The sequence below is a fragment of the Ictidomys tridecemlineatus genome, chromosome 3 (assembly GCF_052094955.1).
Source record: "Ictidomys tridecemlineatus isolate mIctTri1 chromosome 3, mIctTri1.hap1, whole genome shotgun sequence".
In the NCBI taxonomy this organism is placed as follows: Eukaryota; Metazoa; Chordata; class Mammalia; order Rodentia; family Sciuridae; genus Ictidomys; species Ictidomys tridecemlineatus.
In genome coordinates, this window is record NC_135479.1 from 166,250,674 (window position 1) to 166,270,318 (window position 19,645).

The 19,645-nt window shown below is 38.5% G+C and overlaps 1 protein-coding gene across 1 annotated transcript; it reads right to left on the reverse strand.

The window, feature by feature from the left end:
- Positions 1 to 621: 621 nt before the first annotated feature.
- Positions 622 to 19,582, reverse strand: Nit2 (nitrilase family member 2). Its single transcript, XM_005335061.4, has 10 exons — positions 19,425 to 19,582; positions 18,132 to 18,250; positions 15,668 to 15,788; positions 14,378 to 14,466; positions 10,456 to 10,549; positions 9,907 to 9,981; positions 8,716 to 8,794; positions 5,063 to 5,161; positions 3,034 to 3,089; positions 622 to 2,730 (listed from the first exon to the last, which is right to left on the reverse strand). The coding sequence occupies exons 1-10, from the start codon at positions 19,450 to 19,452 to the stop codon at positions 2,639 to 2,641; spliced, it is 852 nt and encodes a 283-aa protein (XP_005335118.1). The 5' UTR covers positions 19,453 to 19,582; the 3' UTR covers positions 622 to 2,638.
- Between the last annotated feature and the right edge of the window lie 63 nt (positions 19,583 to 19,645).

Consider the following 19,645-nt stretch of genomic DNA (forward strand, 5'->3'; position numbering starts at 1 on the left):
AACTCGTTAGAAAGTTGGGGGCTGGGGTTGTGTCTTAGCTGTAGAACACTCACCTAGCATATGCGAGGCTCTAGGTTCAATCCTCAGCACCACGTATAAATAAAGTTTTTAATTTTAAAAAAAGAAAGTAAGTTGGGAGTTAAGGGAAATGGCAGTTAAAATTTTTCTCACAGCTTCAAACTGTAATATTCTCCCAATCCAAGTGGGAATCCAGGAATCATTTTGATTAAATAACTTTTTTTAAAAGTATTTTAAAAATATTTAATGCAAGAATATATTTGACTTGGCTTGTTCAAGATTTACATCAGTACATTTCCATACATTAATTGATAGAACTATATAGAAAGGAAAAAAAACATGTTACAGATAGGTTGTTTTCATTCTTTTTTGCTACTTGAGATCACTATGAATTCCAATCCTGGATCCTTTAGAAAAAGCAATAACATTTAATAAAAGAAGATTTAAAGCCACAGACAGCATTTAGAGTCTCTGCATACTTCTGCATGGGGAACACTTTCATACATACTCTTGGTAAACTAAAATAGTCAGCATTATCCATGATTCTGTTTTAACTCCCACTATAGGCTCATATCTGGAAAACACAATAAACCAGGCCAAAAATCTGTGTAGAGAAATTTAATGAAGTGACTCAAATGGTTTCAGCCATGACACAAGGATGTCAGAAGTTAATGAAACCCCTTCTTATGCAAAATTCCAAACTAATAATACCCCAAGTATTGAGTATCAGTAAATACCTTTGTTCCTGCACTTCTTTAAATGGATATTACCATTTTCATTTTGTGTGTAAACTCCCCTATATTCCACTAGTTATGAAAGCAAAGTATCTTTTGTACTCCATCCATAAAAACATTCATTAGATACCATTTTCTAAAAGGTAAAAACATTGACCAGGTACCACACACTTCCAAAAATAAAATGTTTCATACTCGTTATAGGAGATCCTTACTTCATTTGTTTCCTTTCATAGTCTTTGAATGCACCATAAGATCACCAGGTATAACACGACTGAAATACAAAACCAAGTTTTAGCAAGCATCTGCCTTGTCTGTTGTAGGAATGCTACATCAATATGAAGTATCTTTGTTTCTATAGCACCAGTGATAGCTATGATGGCTAACCATACCAAGTGTACGTGAGGATGTAGACCAACTGGCTAGCACCACTGTAAAATCATAAATCACTTTGGAGAACAGTTTGGCAGTGAAATACGTATATGAGATAAACAACTTGTATAAAATGTTCTAGCTCCTTTACTTGCAACAGCCAAAAACGGAAAGTAGCCCAAATGTTCACCAACATTTAAGTGGATAAACAATTCCTTTTAAAAAAGGAATAAATAACTGTTACAAACACAGATGAATCTCCAAATAATAAAGACCAAAAGAAAAAAGTACATATGGCATGATTCCATTTTTATATAATTCAAGAAAATGCAAACTAATCATTAGTGATAAAGTTTACCAGTGATTGTCCGAAGACAGAAGAGTAGCCAGAGGGATTATAAATGGGCACAGGGAAACTTGCAGGTGGTAAGTGCGTTCATTGTCTTGATTTGAGTTATTCCATGGTTCTTTATATATAAAATTTCACCAAATTATACACAATTTAAAAAGCTATTTGTCTTTTTCACTCTTGGTCTTATGAGTACACAGTGCTATTTTCCAGAGATTAAATGATATATAATGTCTTCACTCATAGCAAATAGAATATATATACTCATGTGTCTTTTGTTTATAATTTTTGCTTTATTTACCAGTATGGTAAGTATCATGTAAAACTAGTAGTGTGCTAGAGCAGTATTGTACCAGGTCACATATACACATAAATAAAAACACATTAGTCCAAGAAGATTCTGAGACCAAAAGTGGTTCAGAAGTTTTTTATCTATGGAGTTATAAAGTATTACTAGGGAAAAAAGCAAACTAAAAAGCAGAAAAAGATATTTTCAGACACTCAACCCTATCAGAAAAATCTTCTGCAGACACACTGAGTTGCTTTCACCAATGCCATTTTCCCATGAGGCTCACTGTTGACCTGGCCTTTCCTCCAAGATCAGGAAGGCCTAGTGTTAAGTCATTAGCTCCTTCTTGAATTTAAAGAGCCCAAAAGCTGCTAGGAAAGAAAAGGTTGCCATATCCTCTGTCAAACACCAAGGATCCATCATCTTGCTTCCCACAGCTATGCAGGGACTAACAATAACTTTAATATACTTTTGAAGACGAATAGCAGCAGACCAACTCAAGCAGGTGGGATAAGAGGCTTAATATACAAAAAGGTTTGTATTAGGTACATCAACCAACAGGATACCAAGATACTTTTTAACCTAAGGAAAGAAGCTTCATGGCCCCCACTTTCTGCTCTTTGATGCCAGTCTGTGTCCTTTCTAACTATTCAAGATGGCTTTATCATCTCAACAGACAGCTCTCCCAGGAGGAAAAGGCTGAAATTTATTTAAAAAACCATTAAAGAATTCAATAGGAGCCTATGCATGTAGCTCAGTGGTAATATGCATGAGTCTTGGTTCAATCTTCAGCACCCCTACAAAACAAGAATCAACAGAAGCTATGCTACAGAAACATTTGTATCTTCCTGTTTTGTGAGATGTTGGAAACAAACTTTAGGGCTTTTTCGTCTCCACTGCATAGAGGTCTGATCGCTTCTGTTTAAAAATGGGGATTTGCTGGCGTATTTCAGCCAACTTCTTCAGGTCTGCAAGAACAGGAAAGTGCGTGATTAATAATTTGCAAATCTTCCCCAAGCTGCAAAAACTAGAGTCTCAGCAAGTAACTCACCTAATATAAATGCACTTTATCTGAATGCACCCATAGCCCCGCAGTGGTTCCAAGATCATTGCCAAGCAAAGCTATAGCCCTATGCACCTGGCCTTAAAATAAGACCTAGAATACTCTGAATCCCAAAAAGGGGTATAAAGGAGTCATTTCAAATGACTGAGGCTTCATATTTCAGAGCAGTGGGGATACAAGGGAGCCAAATTCCCAGAGCCAATCTTACCTATGTCTGAATACAGGATCATTTCTTCAGTGCCAGCTTTGGCTAGGACCTCCCCCCTGGAAAAGATTCAGAGGAGAATGAGTGGACTTACTACCATCTGGTCATTTTCCAGGTCTCTGTTTTTCCTCCCTGTCTTACAAGCCAAAGGAAAGATTCTGAGACCTAAAATAAAATGGTATGTGTACAAATCCCTGCTTTATCATTTAGTTGCTGTGTGACCTTATGGCAAGTCATTTGGAATCACAAAGAGCTCTGTGAAGTTTAGTAAAATTATGATGTATGTTTCATAAAACTGCAGACTGCTAGGAAGTGGCAGCTATTCCACAATTATAAACATCTAGGAATAAAGTTAACTAGAAATAGCGCCACCCTATTTCTTCATGAGTGCCCTTCAACGAGGACCTTTCCAAAGGCAGTCTTGACCTTCTTACTCCTGCCCAGGCAACTACTCAACTTGAGGGTAGTGATTCTGGGCCTGAGAAGACCCCAGCTCTGCTGGAATCCCTGCAGGCTAAGGGGTTTTGGTTTCAGATTCAAGCAAAAGATTTAAAACTGTAGACTCTGGTGGGGTATCCACATGCTTAAGACTAATCTGAAAAATTAATTCCAGTGCTTAGTCTAAGCCCAGAGCAGATATTCAGAAACTTTTAGTGAAATAAATGTTTTTTAAAGTAATGTGTCATAACAAATAATCTGACATAATAACTGGTTCCACTTACTAGAGAGCCATAAACATTCCTGGCACAGATGGCATTTAACCAAAAATCCTTTTCTGTTCTTTTCTAATTCTTGTCCATTTGTCCTGGCACTCAAAAATCCCTCTTTGTGTAACCCAGGCACCCACCCCCATGTCAACATAAGCCAGAGGGCCCCCAGGCCCTGTGGAATGAAGAAGGTAGATCACAATCTATCCCAAGAACTAGCTATGGAGCAGCTACCCAAGAGGCAGGAAACCTATTAATAATATCCTGACAGAGGAACCTGATGCAAGTTCATGGAAACTGTTAAGCCAGCTTAACCCTTCCAGTCCAATATCCTCCAAGTTTAACCCTAACATGTAGAATGATCAGGGAGAATTTCACTAGTCATATTTTTCTCATATCTTCCAAGGCCTCCCTACCATACACATTGAGCTTTAGATGCTATAATGTCAGAAGAGTGAGCATCTACGGACTCCCATAGCAATGTTTAACCCTTCTCAGTCTTGTCTATTAACCCTGAAATTGTATAAGTACACATCTGTGTGTGTGCGTGCGTGTGTGTGTGTGTGTGTGTGTGTGTGTGAGAGAGAGAGAGAGAGAGAGAGAGAGCGCTGTGTGATTATTCGTATACAGAAACAGTGAAGAAGGCGGCCAATTTCCAATGTCCTGGATCCAGTTAAACTCTGAGAAGTACAGTTCTACCCTCAATAATCTGAGTTTAACAAGGATAAGCTCCTGAGTCCAAGTTAATCATGTTTGTGAAAGTACAATATAAACTCTACAAATGTGGACCACAAGGTCTGCATATTAAGGGATGAGTGTATGTTGTTATGTCTGAATGGACTTATATGCTGCTTTCACTGAGTAATAAAATATTTTACCCTTTCACAGGAGACAGGGTCATAGTTTCCCTTACTAAACCCAAACTCCCTGCTTCTCTAATCATTATGCTTCGAACAAAGTCCTTGCCCTGTAACTCATTCCTGTCCTAGAATCAGTTACTCAGCTTAAATTTTAACCAAAAGTTAAGAGTTCAGGAATCTCTTTTATTAAAACCATTCACCCTTCACTACTGCCTTGTTTACTCTAAGTGATTCAAGTGTGATTGACAGTGAAAGTTCACTTAGATACAAAGAAGAGGGCTAAGGTCAAGCACGTAGGTAATTTCTTTTCACATGGTTTTCAAGGGGAAGCTTCTCTTGTGCCTATCATGTGTGGAGAACTGGGAGTGGAAGATGAAGGAGGCTGGTCAGGGTTTAGACAAGCTAACTGCCCATGTGTCATCTCTCAAGCTCCCACTGAGCCCACCCTCACTTAGATACACTCACCAAGGGTTCACAACAGTGCTGTGTCCCCAGGCAACATAGGAGGCGTTATCATCCCGGGCAGGAGAGGCTGTAGCCACATATATCTGATTATCAACAGCCCTGTAGCCAGTGAACAGAAAAGAGGTAATGCACATTATACATCCACAACATTTCTCTATCCAAGTACACAGATTCTTTGTTTAAAAAAAAAAAAAAGAAAGAAAGAAAAGAAAACTACTAGAAGAAACACAGAGGCAATGTTTCAGGATATTGGAATGAGCAAGGATGGGGGGGGGCAAGACCCTAAAAATGAGTGGATCAGTTACTCAGCCTAAATTTTAACCAAAAGTTAAGAGTTCAGGAATTTCTTTTACTAATAAAACACTACTGCCTTGTTTACTCTAAGCAATCCAAGTGTGATTGACAGTGAAGGTTCACTTAGACACACAGAAGAGGACTAAGGTCAAGCACTTAGGTAATTTCTTCATCACATGGTTTTCAAGGGGAAGCTTGAAATAGATGAGATTATGTCAAACTAAAAAGCTTTTCCACAGCAAAGGAAAGAATCATGAGTGCAGAGACAAGGTAGAGAATGGGAGAAAATATTCACAAGTTATATATCTGACAATGTGCTAATATCCAGACTATAAGCCAGATGTGAACAGAACTACAGATAGTACCTGCCTATAATTCCAGCAACTTTGGGAGGGTGAAGCAAAAGAAGTACAAATTTAAGGTTAGCCTCAACAACTTAACAAGATTCTGTCTCAAAATTTTTAAAAAAAGGCTGGGATATATAGCTCAGTGGTAAAGTGCCACTGAGTTCAATTCCCAGTACCAAAAAAAAAAATCAGACTAAAAGCAACTCCAGAAACTCAACAGCTAAAAACCAAATAAACCTGATTTAAAAGTAGACATTTACCAAAAAAAAAAAAAAAAAAAAAAAACATATAAATGGTTCTACAGTCTAGATCCTGAATGTGCCCCAAAATCCCACACGTTGAAGAGTGGTCCCAGCTAAAAGCACTACCAGGAGGTGGTGGAACCTGTAGGTAGAGCCTAGTGGAAGGAACTTAGTGGGGGTTGACCCTGAAAAAGATATTAGGACTCTGGCCCCTCCTCTTTCATTCTTTGCTTCCTGGCCACCCTAAGGTGAACAGCTCTCTATCATTTGTTCCAGCTGTGATGAATCCACAAGTACTACTACAGGTCCAAAGCAAAGGGGCCATCAAGTCTATGGGCTTCCTAGTAAGTGAAGATTCACTGATGTCCCTCAGAGATTGCCCATGCACCAGCAACTTCAGAAAGAACTAGAAGAGGATCACAAACTAATAAGCCATGTGGGAAGTGCTCCTTCTATCTTTTAATGGACATTTGGGCAAGCATGAGAAATCAAATCAATTCCAAAAAGAGGTGGAGCAACTGGATGAATTAATGTTTGCAAATACAGAGGAAGAATTTTTCTATGAGAAGGCAGTCCTGAAGTTCAACTACTCAGGGCAAGAGGAAAGCAACACTTGCTCTTGTAAACTATGATGTTAATTCTAAACAACAAGATGAGTAAATTCATGGATAAACTAGAAGAACATCTATCTAGCCCATTTTCTGTGAACAGTGATAGGCTTGTTTATGTAAAATTACCAGAAAACCCAGTTAAGATTTACTGAACAACTCATAATTGTATTGAGATTCAAGTCCATTATGAAAAGTAGAGTTCTAGTCCATGTATTTGTGACACATTTACAAAACATCTTTTTGGTTAAATTACGAATGGTTGATTTAAAACTTCCAATAAAAAAACATTAAGTAGTAATTTTAAAAGAACTGAATAAAAACTCACATTTTTATTTTAAAAAAAATCTGTAAATGCTCAGTACCAATAAAAAATGGTTTCTGAATAAAAGAAAAAAGCATTTGGAGTTTAGCTCAATGGAAGAGCACTTGCTTAGCATGCACAAGGCCCTGGGTTCAATCCCTGGCATGGTAGGGGGAGTTAGAAAAAAAAGCAGTACAGGTTGATTCCACTGTACAGGCCGATGTTAAGGAAACTTCTCTTCAAAAAATAGTTAGTTGAGCTTGGACCTGCAGTCCAAGCCACTTGGGAGACTGAGAGAGGAGGATTACTTGAGCCCATGCATTCAAGACCAGCTTGTGCAAGATAGTGAGAGATCCCAGTCGAAAAAACAAAAATACATCTGTAATTTAGTGGCTCTCATTCAAGGGTGACTTTGCCCATCAGATTTGCCAATTTCTGGAGTCTTTTCTGATTATCACAACTAGGGAGTTGTTATTGGCATCTTGTAGGTATAGGCCAGGGATGTAATTAAACATCCTCCAATGTATAGGTCAGTGCCACAACAAAGAATTATCTAGTCCAAAATGGCAACAGTGCAGTGAGGAGTGTGGCAAAAGCCAACCTGTAATGCAACAAAAGAGCAAAGCTTCTCTGTTTAAAACAGGTCAAGCTTTCCAGAAAATGGAGTAGCCTTCCTGGGGCAATATACATTGGAGGGTGATCTGGCACTTCCTGCCAATGATGGCAGCCCCACCATCTCAAATTAGCAAAAACTTCAGGTGGGAGTCCAGGTATATCAACCCACTTCTCCTGGGAACCTTTAGATTCAGTCAATAGACCCATATTAGATCGTTCCAGTATGTCCCAAGCTTTCCTTGCTTTTGACAGAAAGGTACATTAATTAATATTTATGGCATCATATTCCAACTTCTACTCGACATCAGCCAAAACTTCTTGCCTTTCTATTCAAAATTATCATTATCTCTAGAAGTGAAAATAGAGTATTGACTGGGAAGGGGCACAAGAGAGCATTTCACAGATCAGAAATCTTCTATATGTTGATCTTGTTGGGTGAATACACATATAAAAATCCATTGACCTATATGCTTAAAATTAGCACAGTTTTCTGTAAGTATATTATACCTCAATTTTTTAAAAGATTAATGAAAAAACCATCACCTGTGACAACATTTCATGATTCATAGAGCACTTTACACACATAGTCACAATTTTTCTTTCCAGCGTACCCTTCACCCTTCCTCAGTCTTACAGAACTAGGGAAAAAGCAACTGTGACATACCAAAAAAGTATGCAAAGCCTATAATTTACACATTAGAAGAACAAGAGCTTAAAATGAGTTTCTAGTCAGAGTATCCCAAGGACTAGTAGTTGGTGTGGAGGATGGGGCAGGATAAGCACCCTAAACTGAATGGCAGAGTCAGCTGTGCAGAGACTACAAAACTCTCTCTAGGGCCAACAGGCTAAAATAACCCTGTTTTTTCTTTGGCTCCCGAGGTGCTGAGTGCATAAGCTCCATGGGTCTCAATTTCTCTGCAAAAGATGCTGGTAACTATCTTAGAAGAGACCAATTCGTATCTAATCACAGAAAAATGAAATCAGTGTCCAACTAATTCACTGAATGCTCTCAAAATGCAAAAACCACAGTCCTTGAAATCCTTGAGGTTGGTTCTATGGCTTCTGAGAAGGTGCCTAGCAGTAGAAGCCCTCCCTACAGATTCATCCTTTGAAACTTCATTTGGACGCCAGGGCATGTTAGCTCAGGGAAAGAATTACATTCCGCAGTAAGTGGTAATACTTCCACCAAACCAAAAATCTTTCCACAAAGAGGAAACACTGAGATGACTGGTTCCTTTCTTACCGCCCTCGCTGAAGCAATTCCCAGTGGGCTGGTCCAGTGGTCAAATTGAAAGCCCCAGGATACACCAACAGCTGGCAACCTTGGGGAGAGAAAAATCAAAGACAGTGGATGCAGATGAACATCAGTTCCTCCCTTTACTCCTACCAACAGGGATCAAACTCAAACTTTTACAAGCACAAAAAAGATGTCAGCCTAGTCAGGCAGAGTCAATATGAAGATATGGCTCTGAATTCTTCCAGAGATACACACATAAAAAACACAGCCATAAGAAAAGTGGGATTGATGACTGAAATCAGAACATATGCCTTTAAATAAAATAATAATAATAATAAAGTAGAGAACTTTCATTCAATTTTTTCTGAGCCATGTATGATTAGTACCACATGGCTAACAACCATGTTCTGTGATTCTTTTCAACTGAAATTAGAGGCACAGTAGTTGCTCTAGAGTTTACTGATAAGGTTCAACACAGACCATTAACCCCAAAGCCCAAGAACGTCTACCCTCTGCTGGGCAGGCAGTCAAACCACCTTTAACACTTCACTTTGCTCAGTGGCAAATGGCAAGTAGCTTTAGTCTAGTAAAATGCTAACATTTGTTGAGCACCCACACAGGGGCTTTACAAGTTCTCTATCCTTAATACTCAAACCACACTGCTCTAGATGTTAAACGATTTCCCGGAAGTACTATCCCATTTAAGAAGAAGATTTGGAACCAGAATCCAGCTCTGACTTGGTTCTTCATGCTTCCAGACACTACCATGCTTCTCCTAATTTGGAATGAAATGTCATTGGCTATATGTCTGAGTACTAAATTCATGGACATATAGGCCATTTCTTCATTTCTACTGTGTTCAAAGTTACTACAAACAGTAACAGGAGGGGCTTAAAAGATAGAGCAGACATTCAGGAGCATGGCTCCTGCTTTAGCTACATAGTAAATACGTTAAATTACAACCCCTCAAAAGTCCCATCATCCATATGCAGCAAGTCTGAGAAGCCAGATGGATTGAAAGAATTGATCAGGGGGAGATCACATTTTATCCCTGGCCCTTCTGTGCATTTGGGCATAATTTTTGTATTTTTTTTTTGTGCAAAGTTTATGCTTAGGGATCCCTCCACCCGAAAGCAACCCAGAACCAACTCTCTATGCAATTACGGATTAGAGAACATAATTGTAACACTATCTCACCTCTCTGTGCATACACTTGTGCAAGTTCTGCAAAGCGGATGTCATAGCAGATGCCCAGGCCCACTCTGCAATAAGCTGTTTCCAAACAGAAAATGCACAAATAAAAAAGTTAACCTCCTGTAGCATGATATGGCAGGGTAAAGCCTCTATAACTTAATGAGCCCAAAACTCTAACTGGAATAAATTAACACAAGGAAGGCCATGTATTAGCTCAATCTTACTCAGACTTCATCTCATAAAGACCTCATTTACATCATCAGAACAGAAATGAAAAATTCATTCCACATGAATGCTCACTAAGTGAGGGGTGTTCAATCATGGCCTAACAGGAACACTAGAGGTAGGCCATGACCAAAAGGAAGAATAAAACTGTGCCAAACCCTTAGTACCTTATTTGGCCTGGACTTTCCAGGGCTATGACTGTTCTTTGCCTTCCCACCTCTCAGTTTTCAGTCAGGTCATGTGAAAAAGTTGAAGAGAGACAAAAAAAGGAAAAGAACACCTCCTTCTCTGGGAAAAGTAAAAAAGGCAAATTTATCTAGTACGTACGAGTATCAAATGTGGAGAAATTATCACCAGGACTCAATGTTTTAGATTCTTGAAATGTAATTTTTCCAGGAACATCAATGTCAAACAGATGGATCTGCATCACAAATAATTGATCTGGTTATCTCCTTTTCAGCAGGGCTCATGGCAGTAACATCAGACTCTTTCCATGGGCAGATATGAAAGTGCTCTAAGATCAACTGTACAAACAGCACCTCCAACCTGCCCCATAACCCACCCACAAGCTGGCTGACATATGATCAAATGGAATTACACTACGGAAAACAATGCCATAGGTTTTACAACCCATTTTCTAGATGATGTGCAAGTCAGTGTTCAGGTTTCTTAATGGAAGTAATTAAGGTGTTGCTTCTTTACCCACTGTAAATGGTCAATGAAGACCTCTCAGAATCACAATCAGAATTAAACTGGCAAATTGGCAGCAGAGGTAGAGAATGAGTAGCATTTAACAACAGGAAAAATTCTGCAATCCTAATTCAGCAATGTGCAAAGAGAGTAATTCATCACTTCCAAATGAGATTTAAGGAAAGCAAATGTGATTTAACATTAGAAAGTCACTGTAATTGATCACACAAATAAAATAAAGAAGAAAATATCAAGTGATATATACAGAGTATCTGGTAATAAACTTTTCTTTTTTCAGTGCAGGGGATCCAACCCCGAGTCTCACACATGCTAGACAAGCATTCTAACACTAAGCTACATTCCCAACGCACATATGGAAACTTCTACAACCATTCATGATTCAAAAAGGGAAACAGAAAAACTCTTCTAGGAAGGGCACTTTTAAAATCAATGAAAGAGTATCCGCAAAAATCCTAAACAACCATCATATGTAAAGGTAAAATATTGAAAATGTTCTGCTGAGACTGGAAGAAAAGCAAGGACACCTATTATTCAAAATTACACCACAGATCCTACACAGAGCCCAAGGAAGGAGTCAAAAGTACAAGATTTGTAAAGAATAAAACCTATCATTATTTTTGGATTAAATTGGTACTCAAAAAAATCTACAAATAAATTTTAAAATTAATGAGTAAGTTTATCAAGGTTACTATACCCGAGATCAGTATTTTTAAAACTAGCTATACTTCTACCAAAGACTTTAATGCAACTATTGAAACAAAACACAAAGGCATAAATAAAAACACACTCTTTATGAATAAACAAACAGGAAATATCAGTAGAAATTTAAAAACATATCAAAGATCCAAATAGACATTTTAAAACTGAAAAATTTAGTGTATGAATTTGCTGTTATTGTTGTTATGGTGGTGGTGCTACTGCTGAGGATCAAATCCAGAGTCTAGCACAAGTAGGTAAGCGCTCTACCACTGAGCTCAAATACCAAATACCCCCAACTCAAATATCTCAATTCTTGAAAACTTTACTGGATTGGCTTATGGGATATTGGGAATGACAAAAGAGTCAGTGAACCTAGTAGATCAACAGAAATTGCCCAATGTTTAGAACTCAGAAAAAGATTAGAAAGCAAAAACAACCAGTGCTAGAGGTGTAGCTCAGGGAGTGCCTTCTAGCTTGTGTGCTTGTGCAAGACACTGGGTTTGATCACGAGCAATGCAAAGAGATATATATATACATACAGAGCCTTGGTGACTTTGGAACAATACCAAACAATACAACATATGCATACTAGAGTCCTAAGAATGGGACAGAAAAAATACTTAGCAAAAATATTCCAAAAACTTCCCAAATGTGGTGACAGACTTAAGTTTTAAGAAGCACCAAGCAGGACAAACCAAAGAAAACCACATGTAGGCACATCAGAATCAAACTATTGAGAAGTAAAGATTACAAAAAAGGTCTTGAAAGCAAAAAGAAAAGAACATCAAATTATATACTGGAGAACAACAATATAAATTACTACTGATGTCTAATCAAGGGGGCAGGGGGAGTTAGAAGATACCAGCTAGAGAAAAAAAAAAAAAAGTGAACCAAATTGTATTCTAGCAAAAACATTTTTCAAGAATGAAATAAAGATATGCTTACTAACAAAATTCATAGCTAACAGATGATCACTACAAAACTGCTAAAAGGACATCCTTCTGCTGAAAGAAAAGATACAGGATCTTCAAGAAGGAAAGGAAAACACCAGAAACAGTAAAGAATTGGGTTATCATTATGATTTTTACCTCTTAATTTCTTTAAAATACTTATAACTATTTAAATCAAAACCTGTTTTGTGATACTTATAACACATGTGTATGGAATACATATGACAACTGTAGCATAAAGAATGAGGAACAGGAGGGCTAGGGTTGTGGCTCAGTGGCAAAGTGTTTGCCTTGCACCTGTGAGGGACTGGGTTCAATCCTCAGCACTACATAAAAACAAATAAATAAAATAAAGGTACTGAGTCCTTCTACAACTAAAAATATTTTTTTAAAAAAAGAATGAGGGAACAGACCTTGCCATTGCAAGGGTCTTAAGGTGAAACAATACTAATTCTAAGTAAACTGTGACAAGTTAAGGATGCATATTATAATCCCCAGCACAACAACTGGAAAAAAAAAAAAAAAGGATCTCAGTAGTAGACTGTGTGCTTATTAGCAATTTCTAGCACCAAGACTGAAAAAAAAAAAAAAAGCAAAGAGGTATAATTAAAAAGCTGAAAGATAAATTAAAATGAAATTCTAAAACCTATTTAGTTAATTCAAAATAATGCAGAAAAGAAGATCAAAGGGAAAAATAATCTGTATGCCAAATCTAACCATATCAATATTCGCATTAAATATAAATGAGTGAACCACTCCAGTTAAAAGGTAGGAACTGTCGATTTGAAATAAAAAAGTAAGAGCCAACTATATACTGTGTTCAAGAGAACCATTTAAAATATAAGACACATACAGATTGAAAATAAGAGATAAGAGCTGGATGCCAATGGCACAAGTCTGTAATGCCAGCAACTGAGGCTGAGAAGGCTGAGGTAGAAGGATCTCAAGTTGGAGCCAGCCTCAGCAACTTAGTGATACCCTGTCCAAAACTTCACAAAAAGTTAAAAGTGTTAGGGATGTAATTCAATGGTAAAGTGCCCCTGGGTTCAATTCCTAGTACCCAAAACATTAAAAATAAATAAACATCGAGGGCTGGGGATGTGGCTCAAGTGGTAGCGTGCTCACCTGGCATGCATGAGACCCAGGTTCGATCCTCAGCACCACGTACAAACAAAGATGTTGTGTCCGCCAAAAACTAAAAAATAAATATTAAAATATTCTCTCTCTCTCTCTCTCTTTTTAAATAAACAAATAAAAATCGATAAACATTTATTAGGCAAACAATAAACTTTAAAAACTTGGAGTAACTAGTATTAGCAGAGATAAAGTTGACTTCAAGAGGAAAAAAAAGACTGGAAATAAGAGCCATCTCATAATGATAATTTTTTTTTTTATCATTTTCCTGATCAATTCTTCAGGAAAACTTAACAATCCTAAATGTACGTGCATTTAGTACTGCAAAGATGTCAACTCATCCCAAACCAATCTCTGTATATTCAATAAAATCCTAATAAAAATTCCTGCAGGTTGTTCCTTTGCAGAAATTGACATTTATTTAAAAAAGGTGTGTGGACAAGAATATCCACTTGTGCCAAAAAGTAAGTTGTGTGTATGATAAGAGGCACTAGGAAACTTTGAAGTAGATTCTTTTGCAGGGAGCGGGGGGTACTAGGGATTGAACTCAGTGGCACTTGACCACTGAGCCACCTCCCCAGCCTGAGTTTGTATTTTATATAGAGATAGGGTCTCAGTGAGTTGCTTACCACCTTGCTTTTGCTGAGGCTGGCTTTGAACTCACAATCCTCCTGCCAGAGCCATTGAGATTACAGGTGTGTGCCATTGCGCCCAGCTGAAGCAGAGGCAATGAGACTTGTACATTCCATACTTACTTTTCTGTGCTTTACTAGTAAAGTTCCATCAGGCCCAAAGACAGCACAGGTGTTATATAGCTTCCCAGCATCCTCTTCAGGGATGGAGCCTTTCATTGAGAGAAGAGACACATTGGCACACAAATCAATCAGAAGCTAAAAAGAATACAGCAATTATTTTGTGATAACTGGTGATAATTATTTTGTGATAAAGTCCTGATAAACTGTCACTTGGGTCCAATGATATAGTTTATTCCCTTCTAAACATTATTTAACTGTTTTTCCTTCTTGAATATGAGCTTTCAGAGATAAACTACAAAGTAGGTGAAATATAATCAGATCACATACCAAAGACAGATTTAAAACATAACCAAACTGCTTCTCAAATTCAGTCATGATCTTAAGCAACACTGTTACATATTGTAACAGAGCCAAACAATTTATTGTTGTTCATCTTAATTTCACTAGGTCCTGCAACAAGACTATCTCCCAAAAGGCCTCAAGATGAGAACGTTAAGTCATAGGACTCTTCATCACTGAATGCAGTTCCATCTCTATGCTTCTTGTTTTGCTACGTCTTACTCATTTTTATTTAATATTTATTTTTCAGTTGTAGTTAGATACAATACCTTTATTTTATTTATTTTTTTGTGTGTGGTGCTGAGGAACCCAGGGCCTCGCATGTGCTAGGCAAGCACTCTTACCATTGAGTCACAATCCCACCCCTGTCTTACTCATTTCTAACCCTTAATATAGCATAACACAAAGATAATTGTGTTTGCTGTATTTACTGAACAGAATTTTACTGTGTTTATTTTTAATTGTACCAAATAGAACAATTTACTTCAAAATCACAAAAATAAACCTACCATTATGCATGTGGCCTCTAAGGAAAAAAAAACCTTCTCAACCCTATGTTAGTATCATAAAAAACATAGATATGGTTTATCTTTCCACATTTCTATTTGCCTCTGCACCACTACTTTTTCTCCAGGGAAAATCATCAATATTAATGTGGTGTGTGTCTTTCTACAATATTTACTATGCCATCACATACATAACTACATATAAAAACATAGTATTATTTTGTATGAGGGATTAATCTGAATGGGAATACCCTATTCATAATCATGTTGAACTTGCTTTTTTCCTACTTTACAGTGTGTCTTGAAGCTTCTTCTACATTATTATTAGATATAAATCTACCTCATTCTTTTCAAGGGTTGAATTATGTTTCATAGTTTAAATGTAATAAAAATCATTTAAATGCTTTTAATGTTTAGGACATTATACCATGTTGAAGGAAGTTACCTCCAATGAGATATATTCTGCACTCCTTTGCTACTTCAGAAAGCTTCTGTGTGGATTCACCAGGAATTTTCTCCGCATATTCAGGAAAATATTTTGTGCCATATGGAGAATTAAAGCATTCCTAGATAAAGTTGTCAGAGAAAAGGAGAAGGAATAAACTTACCAAACATTCAATCCTTTCTTAAAGTTCTGCTTTAAAAAAAAAAAAAAAAAAAAAAAAAGACATGGCTGCGGCTTCCAACTCTGCTATCACTTGAAAGGGTAAAACACAGCTAAGAAAAATCCCCAGGACTAAAGAACCTATGGCTAGGGCTGGGGTTTGGCTCAGTGGTAGGGTGCTTTCCTAGCATGTATGAGGCACTGGGTCTGATTCTCAGCACTGCATATAAATAATAAAAGTCCATTGACAACTAAAAAATATTAAAACAAAAAGCAAAACAAAACAAAACAAAAAACCTATGACCAAAAACAGACTAGCCAATTATCCCAGGTAGGGCTACAGGAGGTAAGTCATGTGAGCTCTACCAGATCCTAGTCACCCTGGAAGAAGGCTAGACCTGCCTTTGCCTTGAGTGTACAAAACAACATGTTCTCAACACTGGACTCCCAGACCTTACTATAAATAAGGTTTACTCATTTGACTTTGAGTATTGGTATGAATTCTTAAGTTTAAAATTATATTATAAACTATGCAACAATAAAACCTGTCCTGAAAAAATAAATAAATAAAAGCTTTCAAAGTCAGAGGTTAAGACGTTTTTCCTCATCTGTAAATGAACTTTCAGCACTCCCATTCTGATCCTACAAAGTTTTTCATTCGGCAAGTGTATGTCTGTCTTCAACAGCTCTCTGACATGTCAAAAAACAACAAGTGGACTGGGTTTGTGGCTCTGTGGTGGAGCACTTGCCAGCATGTATGAGGCACTGGGTTCAATTCTCAGCAACACATATAAGTAAATAAATGAAATAAAGGTCCATCAACAACTAAAAAATATTTTTTTAAAAACAGGCAAAAATTATGAAAATTTCAACTCTAATTCCCTCATGCTGCATTTAATGACACTGCCTTGTACTAGGCAAGGTGCTGGGAAACTAAAGCCCAAAGATCACTATTTGTACAAGATGAATGTCAGTCAGTGAAGTTAGCACACACGGAATTCACTCTCAGCAACACAAACCAATAAAGAGACTATAAATACAGGAGAGTCCCATGACTGACAACATAAGGAAAACAGATTACCAGTGAGATCTCAAGAACTGGGAGACTAGCTCAGTGCCTACTTGCCTAGCATGTGGAAGCCATGGATAAAATTCCCAGAGGGAGGGAGGGAGGGAGGGAGGGAGGGAGGAAGGAAGGAAGGAAGGAAGGAAGGAAGGAAGGAAGGAAGGAAGGAAGGAAGGAAGGAAAGGAAAGAAAGAAAGGAAGGAAGGAAGGAAGGAAGGAAGGAAGGAAGAAAGAAAGAAAGAAAGAAAGAAAGAAAGAAAGAAAGAAAGAAAGACAAATAGTAAGATCTCAAACCTCTTGTGTTAAAAATTTCTGCTCACTGGCCACATTTGGGACAGTTTGGAGACTGACTAAAATACAAGGTGGACCTGAAAATTCTCTAATCTGATAGGGTTTGTAAAAAGCTACCTCATCTTCATAGCTGGAGGTTAGTGGAATAGTCTCAACTACTGACCATCTCACAACACCTTTAAAAAACATACCAGAAAATGCATGACCTGAAATCTGGGCCTGTCTGGGGAAAACCTGTACCTGCTGACAAACACATGTGGTGCAACCTTTAGCTGGTTCTATTTTTCAGGAAACCACCCACAAAAGAGATGCAGAGTTTTACTAGCTTTAAGAAGCCACAGGCTTCCTTGATGTCTCCAAAAAATTTTTTTAGTCTTTAAAAAATACATTGTCGGGCATGGTAGTACACACCTATAATCCCAGCAGCTCGAGAGGCTGAAGCAGGAGGATCATGGTTTAAAGTTAACCTCAGCAATGGAAGGCACTAATTAACTCAGTGAAACTCTCTCTCTAAATAAAATACAAAATAGTGCTGGGGATGTACCTCAGTTGAGTGAGTACCTCTGAGTACCCAAAAAATCCCCAGTACCATAAAAAAATACACACACTCACACACACACTCACACACATATAGGCAGCTTAGTGCTAAAACCAACATGTTGTGGTCCTACAGAGTCTTTTAAAAAAATCTTTAAGTAACTCCCTAAACATACTAGAATTTTAGATTCCTTATCTGAACAGAGTAGAAGACTTGGAAACATGTTAGTAAATTCTATGACAAAGATCCTTGCTAAGATCTTTTGTGATAGACAAAGATGACACAAACATATAACAATATTGAAGCTCCAAAAGACACTGCTGAACTTGGAACATAAAAGGATAATTAGACCTAGCAAACACTATTCTGCTGCATCTATAGCAGAAAGGAATGGGTGCCTCCATACTTACTGGCAGAGAAACTATTTTGGCTCCTTGCTTTGCTGCCTCCCTGACAAGGCTACAAGCTCGATTGACATTATCTGATTTGATGGAAGAAACTTGAAGCTGGATGAGGGCCAAGCGGAAAGCTGGGGACAAAGACAAAACATATGTCAGAAGATCTGACCACTAAATTCATATAGAACTGATGATTCTCAGAGAGCATCTTGCAATGTCTGGAGATATTTTTAATTGACACAACTGACAATCTAATGGATTAGATTATTAACACTGATGAAGGCCTATTTGCCTCAAGGTTAACCCTAAATGTAGGACAACTCTGATGTCACATTCCTTGATTTAATCTTTAATGTAAGAGAAAAGAGCTAAATTTAACCCTAAATGCAATTTGTTATTCAGTTTCAGAATCTGGATAAAAACAAAGTTTCTAAAACAGGAAGCAAAAGTTGACATTACTTCAGGGCAAAGAGATACTTTAAGCTGTTATCAAAACACCACACAAACCCAGTAAAGGTCTCCCCTAAAATCCAGAAGCTGAGTTTTGTCTCTGCCTCTGAGCGGAGGAAAACATGGCTATGTTGGTGGCTTCCTCTCTCTCCCATCTCACAATCAGGGCAAGGGTCTGCCTGACATTCTGCAAATCCTACTCTGCAGAGGGCTGCAGCAGTGGATCTCCACCACTGTCGAGATCCTCCACGCTGAGGACAAGATACGAATCACATCATCTGCTCTTCTGCAAAATGAAGGGGAAAATTACTTATAGGACCCTTGGTTGCCTAACATTCATTATAATCTGACAAATCAAGCAGGAAAAAATAACAGAATATCTTAATTGAAGGTATCAACATGCGAATAACACTTAAAGGAATATGCCAAGTCTTTTACACTTGTGAGGTAACAAGAAGCTTGCAGAGGGAAAGCTGCACAAATAAATGACTCTGTAAAGGACGATGGGGAGGAAGAATCACCTGGGCACCGTTTTGTGTCGGGGTAGGAGTGGGGCCACGAAACTTGAAACACTACACACTACCTACACCACCGAGAACTACAAGAGGGTCAGCCTCTGTCCGCCAGGAGGCGAGAGCGGCAGGAAGCGGAGCCCTCGGAATCCCAGGAAACGCACTAGCCGCTCCTCAGCAATGCCGCCGCCCACACCGACCTTCACCTGAGCTGACCAACACCTGCGACCCGAAGGCCGCAGGCGCAATGGGGTAAGGGACTGAGGTGGCTGATTCTCTCCAGTATCGCACCAAGCCTCTGCTCTGGCCCAGCGGTGGCTGTCAGCCCCGCAGCCTCACTTACTAGCCATGGCTCTCCCTGGCAGCACCATCTGCAGCGCGGGAAGAGCAAGGGTCGGGCGGACTGCGTCGGTGCGCGGGGGCGAAGGCACGTACGCGGGGGCGGAGCCACGGCGTCAAAGGCTCCGCCCCTTCCCCCCATCTGGGCCGGCAACGAGGGGGGTTTCTCTCAGTCTTCTTCAAACCGCTCAAGTTCTTTTGGTTGTTTGTCGTGTATTTTCGGGA

What these genes read in the sequence shown, in the direction of transcription:
- Nit2 (XM_005335061.4), bottom strand. Translation starts at nt 19,452, where the DNA reads ATGGTGCTGCCAGGGAGAGCCATGGCTA. An exon ending in CAGAATATATCTCATTGGAG is followed by an intron (nt 14,467 to 15,667) that starts GTAACTTCCTTC and finishes TCTCAATGAAAG; the next exon opens with GCTCCATCCCTGAAGAGGAT. An exon ending in TACTAGTAAAGCACAGAAAA is followed by an intron (nt 10,550 to 14,377) that starts GTAAGTATGGAA and finishes TTTGTGATGCAG; the next exon opens with ATCCATCTGTTTGACATTGA.